This window comes from Aquarana catesbeiana, linkage group LG04, assembly GCF_042186555.1.
Source record: "Aquarana catesbeiana isolate 2022-GZ linkage group LG04, ASM4218655v1, whole genome shotgun sequence".
Taxonomy (NCBI): Eukaryota; Metazoa; Chordata; class Amphibia; order Anura; family Ranidae; genus Aquarana; species Aquarana catesbeiana.
In genome coordinates, this window is record NC_133327.1 from 623,190,432 (window position 1) to 623,211,761 (window position 21,330).

The window sequence follows — 21,330 nt, forward strand, 5'->3', positions numbered from 1 at the left end:
TTCACAATAATGAGCCTTTAAATAAATTAAATGTAAACTAGGTCCTTGTCAAGAAGGGGTTAAAATGTAATCACAAGTAATTAAATCTCGTGTGCATATGAGCCATTAACCACAGTAAAAGGCAGTTTATTTGTTAGTAATGATTAAATACTAAGTAGCTTGATTGATCCAGAGGATTAATCTCACCGCCACATGTGAGCTGAGAAAAGATTGTCTTTTTCACTTTGTAAGAATAACTTGGAGGTTGAAAAGCTCTTTTGTTTTGCCTCCATATAGAACATCAGATCTCCAGTCGTTTTAAAACTGAAAGTGTCATTCTTTTTCAGCATTTCTTACTTATGTATGCAAAATCAGAAAAGATGTTGCTTAAGGAGGACATGGCTAAACTACATATATTGATAGATGACATTTTACCTTAATGATGTCAGAGCCTCTAATGAGGAGTACCACGTTCTTGCCTTGCAGTCCAGCTTCCTTGAATACTTTCTTCAACTCCTCCCTGAATTCCGAGTGGCTGTAACTCTGCGTTATGGACAACCGAAAGAGCTTGCAATCTGATATGCAGCAGGCCAAGGCTGCACTGCTAACTTTCCCTATTCCGTCCAGTCCGACCTGCACAAACAGATCACCACAATGTTATTATTCATTTATAAAGATCATGGAGTTTTTTTGAAGATGGTTAAAGGCAAATAAATACCTACACTGAAAGAACACCCAGCAGTTATGGTACAGTGTTTTACCCATAATGTGAACACTTTCTAGAGAGAGCCAGGGTCAGGCAGCAAAAGAAATATTACCTTATTGGAAGACAGGACTTAGTGTGACAAGCAGCTATGCTCAATCACTGTGGTTGCCTGTGCTTGGTACATGTTGTTTGACTTTTACTTGGCATAAGCTTGGCAGAAATCAAAACTACAGAGTCCCCTTTTAAATCCTACATGCTATCTGAACACAGACAAGCTGAATTTTTAGAGGGAGATCATCCCATGTATTTGCTGTTTTGACAGGTATTCTGTAAATTTAGGTCCTAAACATATGACGTATACCAGTCTTTCACAACTTTTTTACCCCAGAGGAACCATAGAAAACCCCGGTAAGATTAGTCCATCAGAGGTCATTGGAAAAATGGCTGTTACGTTGGTGGTGGTAGGTCTAAAGAATGCCACCCTTAGGGGGGGGGGCAGAATGACACCCTTGCAGTCAAGACACTGTCAAGTGACATTGGACCTGGAACTATGTAGGCATCATCAGATGGGAGGACAGTTAGCCACAGTTAAAGGAACCCCTAGCCAATCCTGGAGGAACCCTAGGGTTCCACAGAACCCTGATTGAGAATGGCTGATGTATACAGTGGTGAAGCCACTGTGTGTAGCAGGGAGACTGGGAGGATGCAAATATTTAACACACCCTGATGTGTTTCTAAAAACTCTAGTGGTAGCTCTAATTCTACAAGAGAGCAATGACTAGAAAAAAAAATGAGCTGGTTAATATAACTGTATTTGTCAATGCTTTGTTTGTTCATTTTTTCATTTAGGAGGGAAAAGTATCTACTTAAAGTGAATAAATAATGATATTTGAAGCGCTTCACAATGTGCATGAAAATGAATATATAAGAATAAATATAAATAGTCAAATAAATCCAGCGGTGAGTAAAAATTCCTATAAAATCCAGCAATCCAGGCAAACTTCAATCCACTCCAAATCCGCACACGTGAGTGGATTGAAGTTTGCCTGTGTACCTTGGCATCCTAACTATTGCACAATGATTGTTTTTTTTCTCTTATCTGCCTGTTTATGATTCCCACATTGGTTGTTAATAGAAGCAAAAAACACATTGGTACTATCAATGAGCACCTTAATTAAGCAAGTGTTTTTAAACAGCTTTGCTAGTGATCAAAAGCTCTATACCAATCAGGATTCTACACCTGTATAATTGAACGTTCTGAATACATCCCTATATATTTATTTTCATGTGGATTTTTTATGTGAATTTTTTACACATTTGGTGTCACTAATTTTTTATAATTTTACACTATTTTGATTGCTGGATTTTATAGGAATTTTTACTCACCGCTGGATTTATTTGACTATTTATATTTATTCTTATATATTCATTTTCATGCACATTGTGAAGCGCTTCAAATATCATTATTTATTCTTTTTAAGTGACTCTGAAAACACTCTCTTTTGATAGCAGCCTCACTTGGTTTTATGTGTAATTATCAGCTATTTAGCATCACAGCGCTTTGTGTTTTATATATATTTTATCTACTTAAAGTGTTTGGGCACATAGTAGGAAATTAAATCCACCAGCAGCAGCTATAAAAAACAGCAGCCATACTGCCATACTCACCCTATCTCCAGCACTGTCCGCACAGATTTGCCCTCTAGCTAATCCAGCACCAATTCTCTTTCACTGGGCTGCATTCAATCCACTTCCTGTGAACACAGGTATCATGGCTCTGCTCCTTCCCACTGGCCTAACAGGTGAATGTTGCAAAGGGCAGCAACCGCATCATTAAAACTGACCCAAAAATTAAAGATACCTTTTCCTCTTCCTCTCCTCCAGCCTGCTGGTCCATTTCCTTTTTTTTGGGGGGGGGACTAGTACTTCTTTTTAGTGATCTCCGCTCCCACTTCCTCGTTCCTTGCCTGAGCAAGGGTGATGTTGCTTCGGCAAGCCTCCTGGGATAACGTCACGCATCCCAGGAGCAAGCAGACCACGTCTTGCGGATTCACATTATTAGGGAGATGGCTGTGAGTCATTACTAAGTAACAGTCCAGGTTTACCATAGAGTGACAGGAACCCTGAGAAGCATGCACTGCAGGGAAGACAGCGCTTGACTGCTTGGGCTTGTATCTTTTTTTAAACCTAAGCAGGTACAGTACTTGTAGCTGCCGACTTTTAATTTTAAGACACAAACATGAGGGGTGATTCAGAGTCCAAATTTGGGCTTTAATCTTCCTTCTGCACTCAGAGTGAGGGAGCTCCCCTAAAGGGAACTTTAAAAAATTAAAAAACTTCAGTCTCTCAGTCAACATTGACTATTTCAAATCTTTATTCTTCTGGCATTAGTAGATAGATAGGAAAGAATATTATATTTGTTTTAAACTTTTTTTTTTACAATTCTTCAGTTACTTCCTGGTTTCCAGACCTAGGCGAATGATGTCATACATCCCAGGAGTCTTCATGGACATTTTTTTTTCTTTCACCTGGATTTCATCTGGATGCCTATGCCAGAGCTAAAGGCAGATGGATTCCAGGAAGTAAATGCTACATGAATCATCTTACTCAAGATGGTCATTGCCATAAACGCTGGGGGGTGAGGGGGGAGGGGCAGAATGATTTCTTAGCAAAATAAAGCATGTCAACATAGATGGATGGGGTAATTTGGTTTAAATATGAAATATAAAATAAATAGCACTTTTGGTTTGTGGTGCTCAGATGCAGGGTAGTCCTGCTTTAGGCTTGTAACAATGTTTGCTGGAGTTAATGCACCGTGTCCTTTACAGTCTAATAATGCCGCTGTTAATTATCTTAGCAGGATATATTAATTGGGTTCTTTACACATGGCAGTTATTCTGCAAATTAGGTGTAAAATTGATTTCATTCCTGATTAGCTCTATGGTAAAAAAAATAAACTGGGATTTGTCATTATTTATCTGAGCAGTACACATCCCAAGATGAATTGATGTACAATAAAAGTTTTCAATACCAGCATCATGTGACCTCCAGGCTGTCTGAAGACTCGAGCTGCTCTTATGATGTGCTGTACAGCTTCAGTGAAGAATACGTATGTATCCTGTACATATGGAACAGAAAGCAGATTTAGCATAGGCACGAGTATATCCATCCACTGTATACTGGAATGATTTGTGAAGTGTGCATCCATCCAGTGTAATGTCAGTTTATTTTCAGTTCAGGATTTTTGCACTTCATCCATTACTATAGTTTGTTTGCACTAGCAAAAGCTGTCTATAGTGTCCAAGTGTACACAGTTAGCTATTCAAAATATATGAAAAGCTTTCAGCAGCTTCCTTGAAGCCGTGGGGCCAATTCACACCACACCACCATAGGAGCATGGGTTATGCATATTGGGGTAATCTAGCACCACCTGCCTAAATAGCAGCCTAACAACCTTTCAATCATACTTGGTTTGTAGCGCATCACAACATGCGGAAACATACTTAAAGTGATTGTAAAGTCTCATTTTTTTACCTATAAAAATGACAAACATGTTATACTTACCTCCTCTGTTGCAGGGGATTTGCACAGAACAGCCTGGATCCTCCTCTTCTCAGGTCCCTCCTCTGTGCTTCTGGCCCCTCCCTCCTGTTCAGTGCCCCCAGAGCAAGCAGCTTGCTCTAGGGGCACCTGAGCCGAGTAACAGCTCAGTGTGTCCATTCATACACAGATCCCCGACCCTGCCCCCTCTCTCCCCTGATTGGCTAATTGACTTTGATTGACAGCAGCGGCAGCTGTTGTGTCTCAGCCAATCAGGAGTGGACTGCTGTGAATGGGCCCATAAAGCATCCTTGAACTTCCGTTTGGGGATACTGAAAATTGATGATAATGGGAGTGCTGGCTGTCACTGTATACAAGCTCCGATAAGGCTTTAAACGATTTCCAAATACTACTGAAGTTTACTGAAATAACACTTGTTTAAAGTGCTGAGTAAAATCTAGCTGTGTACATTGCTCTTAAACAAACTGAAGCGAATACGTACATACCTTTTGGCACTGTTCACACTGCAGTGCTATGATACAGTGTTTTGCGAAGCCATTAATTTTAAAAGGCACATCATTACAGTAGCAGGCAATGATGCTCCATGCTGTGTTAAAAAGTAATGTCCGAGTAATGTTTTGTACGTTAAGGTGCACTGCCAGTCCAGTTCAAAACAAATGAGCTGCCATTATACAGCTTGCCTTAAAGTGGATGTAAATCTGATTTATGACATTTGAGCTGGGCACATATATCTATAGTGTTTTCTTAGCTCTCTTCAAAGTACTATGTCCCATAGCTTTCTCCTGCTCCGTTCCTCTGTTATCAGCATGATAACTCCTGACAATTTCTCCATCACATATGATAAAAGCAGCCTGAATTTTGTGTTGGGGAGGATGCTATACATAGATTAGCAGAGATTAGCAGAGCCCTGAACTATTCAATGATCAACTCTGAAAGTCTCTACCTATGGGGGGAGGGGGGGGGGTGTGCCTTTCCCCCAATCAGCTGTCTTGGCTGTATGCCCAGACTTCACTGCAGTGTTGAACAGGAAGAGAAAATCTCCTAACAGGATCTGAACTTTCTAAACAGTGTATAAAGCTGAAGAGAGCAGATATACATGTAAGAGGTATGTAGGGAGATTTGTTTCATCCATGTGCATCATCTGAGGCTGTTCACTTTACTGGGTATATGTGAGGGTTTACAGCAGTGGTTCTCAACCTCAATCCTCAAGTACCCCCATCAGGCCATGTTTTGGAAAATTCTCTTAGATAAAATAGTTGTCCAAAATAACAAGCCATTGACTCTGATTTAAAGCACCTGTGCAAGATAAAGGAAAACCTGAAAACATAGCCTGTTGGGGGTACTTGAGGACTGAGGTTGAGACAACACATAGTGTAAAGGGAGCCACATTGTATAAGTCTGCATATGTCCCTCGTGGCCTACTGAAAACATAAGAAAGCATCTACGTAATCACAAGTACGTAGAGAGTACAGAATAGCTAACAAAAAAAAAAAAAGAAAAATGAGAGGTCAGGAGATCGATATCAGACAAGTGAGGACAAGCAGGTGGACAGGCAGTGCAAATGGAGGCCAATTCAGTTAAGAGCTTGCACTGATACCGATACTAAGCATTTACACAAGTACTTGTACTTGTGCAAATGCTCGATACCTGAAATCGATGCCTTTACGGTGCGATTTGAGCACATACAAAATAAATGGGCTGAAATCTCACTACAAAGAATCGCATGTGATTTGAACAGGAATGTGGTTCGATTCCTGTCCGCATCACATGCAGTTTCCCCCACCGCTCCTGTGTGAACCCAGGCTTGTCATAGTGACTTCAGCCTGGTTTCACAATTGAGAATGCTGGAAACCGCATGTGATTCAGGCAGGAACCGGACCGCATTCCTGTTTAAGTCACATGCAATTTTTTGCACTGCGATTTGAGCTCATTTATTCTGTATGGGCTCAAATCACACCTCAAAAGGTAAAAAAAAAAGTAACAGTACCCATACTGGCCAATAAAAAAAACGGTATCGGTGTAACCCTAGTTCCAACATTATTATAACCCTAAGGTCTCATTCACATGGGTATACTGATCTACATGTATTTTTTTTCCAAGGCGGATTTTATCCGCGTTAGATGCACAATATCTCTGCCAGAACAAACGGGGAGGTTTTCTGTACTGTACTTCAACAGACATAACAGAACACATTTAATGGGATATTTTACAGACCAAAAAAGATCAAATAAGAAAAGTTCATTGTTAGGCCTCATTCACATGAGCATGAGCCCTTGTCAGGGGCTGTTTTTACCAGCATGGATTGGACAGGTGTTCTGTGCACCTTGTGCAGGCAGCTTGTTCAAATCAATGAAAGGCTATACAGATCTCCATGTGCATCCTGGAGTGTACATCCATGTGAGTCAGCAGACTGCGTTCTGATCTGTTCATCAAACCCACATACGTCCAGAAATATTGTCAGCTAATAAGCTCCTGTACACTCTGCTGGAGCTGCACATTGTTCCCAGAAATCTCTGAGGACTACATAACCTCTCCACTTCTGTAGATAAGAGGAGTGTTCTTTGTCCTAGGGTAACAATGTTGCTCCTCCATGGATTCAACAAAGCGAGTAAATATTGTTACTCTAGGACAGGAAGTGTGTTAGTGGCAGGATCACCAGGTGGAAATACAGGAAGAAAATGCTAAAAAAAGAAAACAAATACAATGATATTATCTAATAACTGGTGGGCTGCAATATATTACATTTTTGTTCTTGGTTTAGATGTTTTTTACAACATTTAACATGACAACACTGAATGTGTCTAGTTATCACTATAAGAGGAAAAAATAGAGGCTTTAGAATAGATGAACTTAAACCCTTACAATTGCATTTGTTGCAAGCAAAGCTAATGCCCCGTACACACGGTCGGATTTTCCGATGGAAAATGTCCGATCGGAGCGTGTTGTCGGAAATTCCGACCGTGTGTGGGCTCCATCGGACATTTTCCATCGGATTTTCCGACACACAAAGTTGGAGAGCAGGAGATAAAATTTTCCGACAACAAAATCCGTTGTCGGAAATTCCTATCGTGTGTACACAAATCCAACGGACAAAGTGCCACGCATGCTCAGAATAAATAAAGAGATGAAAGCTATTGGCCACTGCCCCGTTTATAGTCCCGACGTACGTGTTTTACGTCACCGCGTATAGAACAATCGGATTTTCCGACAACTTTGTGTGACCGTGTGTATGCAAGACAAGTTTGAGCCAACATCCGTCGGAAAAAATCATAGGATTTTGTTGTCGGAATGTCCGAACAAAGTCCGACCGTGTGTACGGGGCATAAAAGTGTTCAAAGTGGATGAAAATGTTGGATTGTGAATGGCCAAGCCATGGAAGAGCACAGGTTACCTGTCAGTGCAGAAAGTTCTGTGTCAGAGGTCTATTTTGTCTGCACAGCAAATGTGATGATTCCATAAAGGTAATAGAAAAACATAGGGGAAGATACTCACTCCAGAACTGGGGGAGTTCATTCTCATCTTCATCCGGTATTCCTCCAGCTTAGATACAAGCTGTCTCTGGTTGGTGACTGGTCGATACACCCTGGTTTTTGCTGTCGAGCTTGTCTCTAGAAAATCTACAAACTGAACTGGCTCTTTCATCAGCTTCTCTTTTGACCAGGTAATCTACAACAAATAAAAGTGCAAATGAAGATTAATGAAAGACTCCCCCCACCGCGCTACATTCAACCTTAGAAACTGCAAAGATTTGGGGAAACATTATTCAAGGTCCCTACCTACTTCTATTTGGCAAGTACTGATTTTTGAGTTTGGGCTGTGAGAATGCTCTGATAATCTGCCAAAATATTTCAAAAGAAGTACTAGTAGGGAGGATTTGCAGAAACACATGCTGAATCCTAAGGTTGAATGAAATATTGCCACGAAAGCATCCCTGTAAAACTATCTCAGAATTGCATGACTTTTTTTTTTTTTCTTATCAGTAGTGTGCATGACACTATTTTTAAAGATCCCAGTCACTAATGTAAATATAAGAAGAATAAAGTGGAACTTTAAGTTTAAATCAGCTAAATATGTGTATCAAAAGGGAGGGGGATTGGTGGCGGTGAAGAAATTACAGGTACGATGCCCTGTGTCTGTGTCTCTCCCTGCAGCAGCTGAAAGCCGGCAGGAGGGAGAGAAACTGGCTTTCAGCTGCTGCAGAGAGCCGCACAGGGCATCTTTCTGTAACTGCCCCTCCGCCCGCCTGCACTAATTCCACCTGCTGTTTGGGCCCCCCTGTGAGCCTGGGCTCCCTACAGGAGGACTGGTGGTTTCCCCCTATCAGCAGCCCTGCCCCAAAATCAGTGTTGGAAGTTCTTTCTCACCCGAAATCTCTCAGAGCCTCCAAATTCTGGGTCACATACCAGGACTTAACAATTCTGGGAAACCTACGTTTCCCGATACCTCTTAGGCTTCATGTACACGGGACGTTGTTCAACCTCTCCAGAAAGATTTAACTTGACAGCTAGAAACCGGAGTCTAAAAACGGCCGTTTAGCCGCGTTTACATGCCGCGTTTAGTCACGTTTAGCCGCGTTTGCGTCTAGAAGCATTTGAAAAAAATATATATATATTTTTTTCAAAATAGCCAAAAATGTAAACGAAACGTGGCTAAATGCGAGTTGCTGCGTTTAGCCACATTTAGCCGCGTTTGGTGTTTGAAATGCCTCTAAACACAGGTTCTGAACACATTTATTTGGGTTCCAAAAAAGCCTCTAAACACAACTGCCTAGAAATGACAGGCAGCAGTGTACATGAGGCCTTACCCCACATGGGTGAGAATCCCTGAGTACTCTCAATTGTTTTTATTTTGCCCCCCTTAAAAGGGACCACAACGCAAATAATTGGGACACATATCTCCCATACAGGATTCATCTCTGGTGTCCTATACATAAGTTGTAAGTTATATAAATATGTCAAGTACAGGAAGTTACAAGGACTGTAATATAGGAACTATACAGTATGCTTTTAAAGGTCTAATAATTATGTAAATTATTGTTTGAATGAATCAATAACGCAATGAAGGTTTGTTGCATTTTTGAAGATACCTGAAAATAACACTGCACAATTTAGGCATATCCACTACAGCTATATAAGTACCTGAAATAAATAAAAAAAATACATCAGAGTGACAACCTCTTGCCAGATTGTTCTTTTTTACCTTGAAATAATTGTGCAGTTCATCTGATACACACTGATAGAAGCACTCTCTGTCCTCTCGATCCACAAGGCGATCGTAAAAAACACGTGTAGCTTCATGAACAAGTAGCTGGGCCGCCATTTCCTTTGTCACAATAACCGATTCGCTCGCCTGCAGCAAACCTTGGAGGACCTGTTGGAGTTTGAGACAGTGATGCAAGAAGATTACATTACTTTGTTTGTAAACTGACCATAGCTCAAAATTGATGATAAAACTTGGAAACATGACAGGGTCATCACAATAAGTGATTTTGCCCAGCCATGGGCCTACTGAGTCTGTTTAGCGTAATTGCAGTCATAATTACTCCGACCAGGCGCCCCAGATTCAGCATACAGCTATCACTAACACTTGTGTATATGGCGGTACTACCATAAACACAAGTGCAGTGTATGCGCATATGCAAAAAATAGCAAAATGTATATTTTTTGCAAGCATCAGCTGCTGCCTGGGCACATGAAATACAGCTGCATTTATGCTGAACCAGCTCAGCTAACCCATATGCAAGAACCCTGTCCCTGCTGGGTTTCAATGGAGAACATCAATGTGATAGATATCCAGTTAAGGCCTCCTGAAATGTGTTTAATTGGAATTGAACCTTTGCTTTACCCTTGCAGCTCCCATCTCATATAGTCATTTTCTTGTCAGTCCCCTGTTGCTCGAGTGAGTGAACAGTAAAAGCCCTGTAAAAGCTGACTAATGCCCCGTACACACGGTCGGACATTGATTGGACATTCCGACAACAAAATCCATGGATTTTTTCTGACGGATGTTGGCTCAAACTTGTCTTGCATACACACGGTCAAGCAAAGTTGTTGGAAAATCCGATTATTCTGAACGCGGTGACGTAAAACACGTACGTGGGGACTATAAACGGGGCAGTAGCCAATAGCTTTCATCTCTTTATTTATTCTGAGCATGCGTGGCACTTTGTGCGTCGGATTTGTGTACACACAATTGAAAATTCTGACAACGGATTTTGTTGTCGGAAAATTTTATAGCCTGCTCTCAAACTTTGTGTGTCGGAAAATCCGATGGAAAACGTGTGATGGAGCCCACACACGGTTGGAATTTCCGACAACAAGGTCCTATCACACATTTTCCGTCGGAAAATCAGACCGTGTGTACAGGGCATTAGAGTTTACACAAGGTTGAGGACTCCCTCCCGCTTCCATGTGACAGCACTCAGGGACTGAGCGACCATTTACTAAGCAAAAACTTGACATGTAGGAGGAAATGGAATAAGTCCTTTCCATAAGTCCCATAACTGGAAATACAAAGAATGTCACTTTGCTTTCCTTGATGAACAGAGTAGCTGGGGAGCAAAGGCAGCTGTGGGTGCAAGCATCAAAGGGAACCTTTTGCTTTGCCTTGCATACGCAAAGAACAGCGTCCCTTCAGCGTCCCTTCTTGGGACGCTGGTTTGAATCTGCCAGTAGGGAGCTCTGTGTTATTGTGAGCTGCTGCTGACTGTGGCCTACACAGCGGGGAGCCATTCAGCTTTACCTGGAGGGACCTCTGTGGACAGCATCGTTTCTCTCCTCCAGCAGACCAGTGGCTGTTCCGGGTTTTCCAGAGACGCCTGCACTTCAGATCCAGGAGAGACATCCTGATTGACATCCTGATCGAGAACTTCCATACCCTCGAATGGTGACAGTCGCCTTGGACGTGACTCTCCGTCAGGACCTCTCCAGCTAGATATCCCTGGGATCGTTGGATCCCTCAAGTCTGTATGACACTCCACCATACGGTGACTGTGTCCACCTTTTCTGGTAAGGATACCCATTTTTACCATTCGCAGTCTTCATTTGGAACGTAGATGATCCATGTGTGAAGTGTCTCTATACAGAGTTGGTTCCAGTCTCCACCCCATGTGAAGTTGTGGCACCATCTATGCCTATGAACCCCCATGTGTTTCTAACTAACATATGATCTATCACACTTTTATGGGCTTTTATTTAAATTTGTTTATGTGTTAGACAAATACACATATTACCTAATAGGTATCTATTATGTTTTCAGCACTTTTTCACACATATGTTGAATATGTAGACGTATATTTTTAGCGCTGCATGTGTTTTATATTTATACGCAAAGAACAGGTTCAATTTCAAGTGTAAGATCACCTTTTCAGAAAAAAAATGAAAAAGTGAGCTGACAGCATACACCCCTACACCCCCCCAACCACCCCCCCCCCCTCGGTCCCCGCTGAACTTACATCCGTGGGTGATAAGCTGTCAGTGTCTGGGGATTTGAAATCTGTCTGGGGATTTGAAATCTCCGATCTTCTCCCTCTTTCTGCAGTGCTTCCAGGATAGATCAGGGCGATTCTGATTGGTTACAGCCACAGATCATTGCATATCACCCACGGAGGTAATTACAATTGAGATTGGAAGGGGAGTGGTGGGAGGTGGGATTAAGGGTGTATGGTGTTAGTTCACCTTTTCATTTTACTGGAAAGGTGAACTAACCCTTTAAAGTATGGCTAATGCCGCGTACACACGATCGGACTTTACGGCATACTTGGTCCGGCGTACCGGATTTCGTCGGACAATTCGATCGTATGTGGGCTCCAGCGGACTTTGTTTTCTCAAAAGTTTGACGGACCTAGAAATAAAACATGTTTCAAATCTGTCCGACGGACTCGAGTCCGGTCGAAAAGTCCGCTCGTCTGTATGCTAGTCCGACGCTAGGGCAGCTATTGGCTACTGGCTATGAACTTCCTTATTTTAGTCCGGTCGTACATCATCTCGTACGAATCCGTTGGACTTTGGTTGATTGTGTGTAGGCAAGTCCGTTCATTCGGAAAGTCCGTTGTAAAGTCCGTCGAAAAGTATGCCGGACAAAGTCTGCCATAAAGTCCGCTCGTGCGTACGCGGCATAAAGCATACACTACTTTTTTTTTTTTATATCTTGGATAAAGTAAGTAATGTTTAAAACCAACATCAGATTTCTACTAACATTTTGTATCATTTCAGAGATTTCCCTTCACTTCCTGTAGTGTACACTCAACAGGAAGTTAGAAAAATTCTCAGCAAAGTGAGGAAACGCTCCTTTTACAATGTTGTCACCAGAAAAAGTGTCCCTATTGGAAGATTTTCCCTTTATTCCAGTTCTGGTGACAATTCAAAATTCTGAGTTTCACCCTAACTTTAAGTACCAGTGAGGTCATCAGGACAAATAGAAACTAAATCTCACTAATGGTTATATAGAGAGAAATAAAAACCTAACAGAGGTTCTAATCATTCCTTACTCTATCCAAAAACTAAAAAAAAAAGAAAAGCTTTGCCTTACACTTTGGGATATTTATGGACAGTAGGAAAATAAACTGGCCCTGTAATATGAATATTTGTGGAGCAGTAGGAAAGTAGACGGTTACCTTAAACAGGTCCCTGAGATTGAAGGTGTAGTGACACTTAGTGGGGGTAGGTAACAAGCTCTGACACGTCTTGTAGTAGATGGCAATTGCACAGGATGACAGGAACTCTCTGCACTTCTGGATGTCCGCTAAAAAGTTCTGGTTCAGCAGAAATGAACCCAGCTGTACCTATTGGGAGAGACGTACATGCATTAAAATATACCTCCACAGTTAACACAAAATTCCAGCCTGTAAAAAAAAAAAAAAATACTGTAGCTGCTGACTTTCAATATAAGGACCCCCTACCTGTCCAGGGATCCCGCAATGTCGGCACCCCAAGCTGATTTGTCCATCGGCTTCGGGTGCAGGTGCTGGCATTGCAAGTAGGAGAAATTGGCTGTGAAGCCTTCAGGCTTGGTTTCCTACTCTGCATTCACAAGTCATGCTGTGCTTTCTGAATGGTCCTGTCGTCTTCTGGGACACACACAGGTCCCAGAAGGCAGCGGGGGTAAGGAGGAGGGGCTGGACATGATGCAGATCTTACCAGGAAGTGGGAGCGGGTACCTGTGGGAGGGGTAGCTCCCCCAAAAAAGTGCCAAATGTGAAGGAGCATGAGGGTGCGAACAAATGGAGCTTCCCCTTTTGGGTCGAGCTTTGCTTTAAGTGAAAATAGAAACAAGCTGTTTCCATAAAGCCCAATTCCTGGCTATTTTTTGGATTTCAGTTCTTTCAATCAATAAGACTCAGAATCACATTTAGTTATTTAGGTTGGTTAGCACACAAATGCAGTCTGCCTAGATAATGACGTAACACCCATCACACATTTTGAGATTTGCATAACTCCTCCTAAGAACTGGACCACTGCTTGCATCCATCCTTCGATCTCTGCAGCACTGTGAACTTGAAGCACTCAACTCTGAGCACTACTGGTTCACAGCTGTCAAAATCCAGGCTAGGAAGTTGGGTGTACAGCCGATCAAAAACATTGCTCTGCTTGGCAGGCTGGAGCCGATGGCATGTAAGACATTAGGGAATGCTAGCCCTTATGTGCACTGGCACATAAGAAATAAAGTTAATTGAAAAAAAGTCAAGAAATAAAATAATACAATTAAATAAAAATAATTAAAAAAAAAAGTTAAAACAACCCCACTGCCCTGCGCATGCCTGCAAATGTAAAAATGTAAATGTGTATGTAGTTCTAGGTCCCTCATGAATTCTAAACTGATGAATTGTAAAGGTATTGCTTACTGATAATTTTGGGTATCTTCGATTTTTGGCATTCATAGGCGTGTGCAGTTTTGAGGCTGGCACATTTAGTATCTATTTTTCCTGTTTTTAAAGAGTTACTAAACCCACAACAGTAAAATCTGTCTGTATATGCAGCATAGCATGCTTGTTTTACTCACTGTGGAACTTAAGGGGTTAATCCTTTGCATTGTGTAAAAAGGCTGTTTTATCCTGTATGCACAGATCTTCCCCTCCCTGCACTGTCTATTGGGAAAGCCAGCTAACACAGGGAGGGTAGCCAACCTGCACATGCTCTGTTGTGTCTTTTATACTGGAGAGAATAATTACTTGTTCTCAGAGCTAGTCAGGTCATATGATATTGGCATCACACATGTGGGCATGTATACAGGCTGAAGTGGAAATCTCCTACCTGAACTCTCACCACTGGAGAAACTGTGCAGTTTATCACTGACCGTGGTATACAGATCAGGCAAAAAGGTGTATATAGTGGCAATATATTAATGTAAAAAGAAGATTTATAAGATGTGGGCACTGTGTGTGTGTGTGTGTGTGTGTGTGTGGGGGGGGGGGGGGGGGGGGGGTCAGATGAACTATTTTCATATTACTGGTTTTAGTAACACTTTAACCTTCAAGGCCACTGCCTTCAGAAAATATCTAATGTTCTAGGGTTATAGGCAAAAAATGCAGATTTTAACATGTGTGCAAAAGAAGAAAAACTGGTTAAAAATGTAATTTGTACGTTGATAAGGGAGGAAAGGAGGCACCAGCGAAGGAAAAATATAAGCAGAATAAACGTCATCTTTAAAACCCAACTCCAGGCAAGAAAAAAAGTTCTGCCATGCATCGGGGCTGTCCCCCCACTGCATGGGTCAACTGCTCATTTTTGTCTAGGGGACTGGAGAACAGAGATATATTTACCTAACCCTCCCCGCAAAAGACCGGTCCCTGTGGCTCCTGCTCCCCCCCCCCCCCCATGGTGCAGTGGTCTTGTGCGGTAGACTGTTCCTGATGTCATCACACCCATAGACCTGCTCTGGACGTGAGGACATCAGGAACATTTCCACCACTGGATTGTGAAGGAGCCTGTTTGCAGGTGGAGTGGAGGATCGGGTGCAGTGTGAGCAGGCACAGTCCGACTGCATGGGAAAGCTTTTTTTTTTGCCAGGAGATGGGTCTTAAGGAGAAAAAAAAAATCCAAAATGATGACAGAAGAGCATCTGCCATAATTCTTGGGTTTTATTAATTCTCTTTATTATGACACATATTGGGCAGATTTCTATAATGAAGAATGAATGGTTCACTGATCATTTCCAGTTTATTTGCTCAGGACCCAGTTGGATGTTTCACCATACCTTCAGGTTTACTGGATCGATTCACATTCATTACAGTTCACCATTCAGTTTCCTGTTCTTGAATGGAAAATGTACAGTATGTCTCAATAACATTTTCCTATAGATAATATGGTGAATGTTACATCTTCTGGGCCTGTTTATAACATTTGCAGACTGATTTTATCTGAGATCTGAAATTCCCATGAGTCCCATGTCAGTCTCATCATACTCACATATGTTCACTTACCACTGCACACGCTTCCTGAAAATTAGGTTTTTGGCCGAAAATCCTCAGTTAGCATTTTCATTGTCCACCCGCTTTAGATGTTACAGCTAATGTTAGTCTACTGTGAGAATTCAGACAAATAGAAGGGCTACTTTTAAATAAAACCGGAAGAAATGAGTAGACTTAATTCATACCTCTTCTTCCAAGAATACTAGCTCCCAGACTTTTATACTAACCCAGTGTCTTCAATACTTTCTGACCTGGAACAAGTACAGAGATAAAAGATTTGGTCTTTTCTTTGATTTCCATTATTGTTGCATATTTGTTCCAGGTGTGCAACTCCAGGTCTACTGATATTACTGTCAACCAGGCAATCAGCATTTTCAAGAGGTCAATGGTAGCCAACATATTTCTTTCATGACATGTGTACATAAATTGACTCTGTCATTACTAAAATAATTTTAAAAAGGCACTGCATAAAAGAAGGATAATACATACTATTCTCACTCGTGGCGATTGTGATATTCGTTCTATTGCAGTGCTGGGTGTATCTGATGCTTATGCCCCCACTGTGCATTGTGATTCCACCCACTAGCCCTACATCACTACTGTGTTCCTGCAGAGCTGTATAGCCATGGTGGCCAGTGGGTGGAACCACACTGCACAGATTCTTCAATTGGAGTAGCTCTGCAAGACAATGACCGGGAGTGGTAAGTGACCAGGACTGGAAAGTATTATTCCTGATCTTTTCAGGGAGTGTTTTTTTTTTTTTTATGTTTTTAATCATTATTATTTTTTTTTAAACAAACTAGCCATTTTAACAAACATGGCCCTACGACTTTTCTGAGAGAAGTTATGTTTTATGTTTCACTTTATTTATGTCCACAAGATGTCAGCAGAGCTTCATAAAAAAATAACTGAAATTACAAAAAAAAATAAAAAATTGGATTACACTGTACTAGGCAAGAAAGTACTGAATAGAGAACTGAGAGTACACTACAAACCAAAATCCCTTCCCAGCAATCACCTATCATTTGCAAAAAAATTTCAGGCATGAGTGTCTTCTGGAGTTGGGTTATGTTCTCAGACATACAAATGTTACATATTTGTCCCCGTACAATCTAAGGCCTTTTTTTCCCAAGTACATACCATCCCATCATCATTTTATATCATTGCAGGTTAAAATCTTATGCAAGTTTTAATAGTGGCCATTTGGATATTATCACCTCTTTCTCTTGCCAATATCTTGCAATGCTTTACTATACTGAATGACCAGATGGATGTGTGCTTTAAATTGCAAAAGCTGATGCTTAGGAATGGCATTTCTTCCAGCTTTGACAAATTTTTCAAATTTGATCAATGTAAGTATGTATGCGCCATACCTATGGGATCCCTGTGGAAGCTGGAAATCACTTTAGTAGACACCGCTAATCCAGTGGCTAATCTCCACTGGCTTCCAGGTCCTGTGCTGAGCAGCTGTCCTGCTGCATTGTGAATAAGGGAGGCTGCTCGCTCAGCACAGGTGCCATTCAGGGAACACTTTGCATGTTCTCAATGAATGCAAAGCTTGCCCTGAACAAGGTGGAGAGGTGATGCGGTGACGTCTCTCAGTCAGGAGGAGTGTACTGGATGGCTGAGGAGATCGTGGACATTGCTGGAGACAAAAGGTGCTCAGGTAGGTAATTGGGGGGGCTGCTACACACAGAAGGTTTTTTATCTTTATCTTTTTTATCATAGAATGCATTAAGATAAAAAAAACCTTCTGCCTTTACAACTCCTTTAAGGATTTAGAGAAGATCAGAAAAAAAAGTGGACCAAAATCCTGCCTGAGATGTGTGCAAACCTGGTCACCAACTACAAGAAACGTCTTACCTCTGTGCTTGCCAACAAGGGTTTCTCCACCAAGTACTAAGTCATGTTTTGCTTGGGGATCAAATGCTTATTTTACTCACTGAACTGCAACTCAATTTATAACATTTGTATTGTGTCTTTTTCTGGATTTTTGGTTAATATTCTGTCTCTACCTTTTAAAATACACCTATGATAAAAAAAAAAAAAGTATAGACCCTTCATTTCTTTGTAAGTGGGCAAACTTACAAAATCTGCAGGGTGTCAAAGAATTATTTTCCCCACTGTACTTACTTGTCCAATGCCTAAACTTCAGCTTTAGGTGATTTACAAGTTTTTGAACTACAATAATCAATTACCAATGGATGATATAGAAATATTTCAGCATCTTTATGTAATCAAAACTATCATACATAATCCTTCTATATGAAGATTCTTCAGATATATTTGATCACAAGGAGTGGTTCTCAGCATGGCTTCCTGTGACTTATATAGTTGATTGATAAATATTTACCATAGATTTTTTTTTATATTAAATTAGGTTATGGGGGTTGTATATGTTTTGTGAAAGAACTGTGAGAATAGAAAAAGAAAAGAGGGCACACTGGCCTAGTGCATTATCCAACAGATTTATGTCTACTCACAAACAAGTTAAAAACACTCTCGTCAGGCCACATGTGGCTATCTCTCATCGGTTGCTCAAATCACCAAACATGGGAGTGGGGGGTCCTGGATGAGTCCTTCGGAACGCGCCAGCCTGAGGGGTCTCATCCAGGACCCCCAACTCCCAGGTTCGGTGATTCGAGCAACCGATGAGAGATAAGCGTGTTTTTAACTTATGTTTGTCAGTAGACATCTTTAAGATTTTGTTCATATGTTTTAGAATATCTGTTGGATAATGCACTAGGTCAGTGCGCCCTCTTTTCTTTTTCTATTCTAATGGCACTGTCAGGATGACCCCAGTCCTAGAGGGCAGCAAGGCATCTATGAGATTATCCATAAATTGAACAGGCACCTGTGACACTACACAGTCAGAAAACTCTAGTGCAGGAGTGTGTTCTTTTCTTTTGGTGAAAGAACTGCATGAATTACTAACCAATCTGTTTTATCCTAAAGTTTTGTCACATTGCAGCTATTTTATAATAATCAATAAAGCTGTGTAATGTTTAAATTACTTTAGGTGGATGACTATATACGCCTTTTTTAAATTATTCCCTACAAATAGCATCAGTCTCCACCATTTTTGTTGAAATTATTAAATACTGATAGATCTGTATCCCATATATGGGGAGTTGTATACACATTCCTTGACAATGGATTAATCAGTAGAATGTTCTCTCATGGCACAAAAAAAGTATAGTTAAATTGAAAGTAAAGATGTCCCACATAGTACCTCCTCTTTACCACAGATGATCTCAGTCCTCGTGGTTGACAACCAGCATTACTCAACTTGGAAGACTGAGGAATAACTATAACTGCAGAATGGCCAGGCACCTTGCACTTGCAGTGTATTAATGCAGAGAGGGGCAATAATTTCATCATTTATTCCATGGTATTCACAACTGTATTTCTTTGGTGTTAATCATCATTAGATACTCCAATTTGTTTTGCTAGCATGGTGTCTTTTTCATTTATTCAATAATTTCGTCACATCAAGAGAAGACTAAAAAAGAAGAGGACCCAGCATGTCAGGGGACTGGCCAGAAGACATCACAAGAAGGTACACAAAATAAAAAAGCATAATCAAAAGCAAAAAAATCAGGGGGCTCCAAGGTGGAGGGTAGCAACTGGTGGGATCCGGAGTTGGGTTGTCAGTGGTCCACATCCAAACCCTGCATGCATTCTGTATTTCCACCAATGTCTGTAGGAGTTTCATTACTGCTAAAACTGCTAAAAATGATTACTATATACTCTGCTGACATGGGGTACTTAAACATGAGGCTATTTAAGATGACTAAAAAAAAAATAGCTTTGTTGCACTTTGCCTCATATCACAGTTAACATTTTCTTCACCTTATTAATGCTAAAATAGAAAACTGCAATGCTGATCTAAAGTAAAGAAAAAGATGTAAAATGACAAAAGTTATTAAGTTACTTTGAGAAAAGTTCTTTCTGTAGTCTGCCCCTATTGGAAATAACAGATTTGACCGGGTCCTGCAAACAAAGCAAAACTTTGCAGGTGTGAAATTCAATTCAATTTTAAAAAAACTGAGAACAATCCATTAAGAAATGGATTGCATAACGATAATAAAGAGTTGAAGCTGTAAAAATGAAACCTCCCTGCATTTCTTTTTGTAACGTGGGATCTGTTTTCTGCATTGCTCCCTGTGATCCATGATATTGCGATCATCATAAATGCCTAGAATCACTGGAAGAGAATCTAATGAGTTTGGATAGGCCTAAACCATATGCTATTAGACAACATAGAAGAGATTTTATCTGGCAAATCTATGTGCACGTACTCATTAGAATTGAAAATTGTTTATGCATAGTTACAATTTATCAGATCTGGGAACTTTCTGGCTTTGACCCGCAGACTGCAGATAATTATATGATTTCAGGCTCTCACGCCTCACTATTGGTTAACAGCGAGTAGAAAGGTAGGATGGGTTGTTGAATTTCTTCCCTTCTTCAGTCACAGTTAAGACAGCCAAGGTAGGTGTTAAAAGAAGACAACTCCTACTCTGGGGTCTGCAACCAAGTGCAATAATATTGACCTACTTGCTACAATTAAGTTTACTAAAGGGATTTGGAATGTTTGCTGGCACTGACCCACTGACCACATGGTATTGCCATGGAAACTCAATTACCTCTTCGACATTGACAACCTATTGATGCAAAGACAAAATCATTTCTACCATTTGCAACTCTACAGGAACAATACCAATTACCCTTGCAAGCCTTGTTTAGATACTTTCAAATTAAACACTTTCCACAATCCATCCTAATTAACCTCCCTCCTGCACAACTCCCTTTGAAAAGCCTTGTATTACATGTACAACTTTCAGGGGACTAATCTCATGTATAAGTTCATCTTGATGACCCCACACCCTGAAACAGCCCTGAAACATAGCTACATGATTAAATGGGAACTGATACTGAATAAACTTTCGTTAGAGGACTGTAGTGCAATTTGGAAAGCCACACACAAAGTTTCTCTTTGCACTGTTTAAGGAAAATTAATCTATAATCTTTTATCATTGATACTATACCTCTGCCTTCTTACATACTCTTTACCACCTATTTTGGACTTGCCTCAAGATACAGCCATTTTGGCAAAGAATAGAATCCCTTGTCTACACTCTTTTACAAATAAAAAAAAACTCACTTGATCTATGCATATACTGTATATTTGCTGGTTCTCCCTCCACCTGTGATGTCTAAATATGCCAGAAAGTTACTTCCACATGTACTTAACTGCAGCCAGATGCTTGATTGCCTTACACTGGGGATGGAGAGGGAACAACCACATTCAATTTAAAATCTCGCATTTAAGAAGTCACACTCATATGAGCTCTTACAGTAAGAATAAATATTACTCTTGCAACTTTTGAATAAGTGTGGGACCTCTGGATTTGCTTTGATGCCTCTCTGTAGAACCCATACTGGGGTTACTTCCTAGACTGGTTGTCAGGCTCCCTCCTGACTCCCTATATCCCATATCTCCTTCATCTTACTTCCAACACTTTTACCCATACACCGAGATAATACAGCCTATTTTGGATTTTAGCGTTGGCTGCAACTACCTCTATGGCATGTATAGTATGACCAAATAACTCCTCACAAGAACAACTTGGGACCTCCTGTACTGTATCCCCCTACCAAAACATCCATAACT

At 40.8% G+C, this 21,330-nt stretch overlaps 1 protein-coding gene across 1 annotated transcript in view; it reads right to left on the reverse strand.

The window, feature by feature from the left end:
• Nucleotides 1–21,330, reverse strand: part of DNAH14 (dynein axonemal heavy chain 14) — a 415,539-nt gene that overhangs the window by 108,780 nt on the left and 285,429 nt on the right. Inside the window, 5 exon segments of the mRNA XM_073628322.1 lie at nucleotides 415–612; nucleotides 3,717–3,803; nucleotides 7,739–7,912; nucleotides 9,446–9,616; nucleotides 12,861–13,028. Of these exon segments, the coding sequence (XP_073484423.1) occupies nucleotides 415–612; nucleotides 3,717–3,803; nucleotides 7,739–7,912; nucleotides 9,446–9,616; nucleotides 12,861–13,028 (798 nt within the window).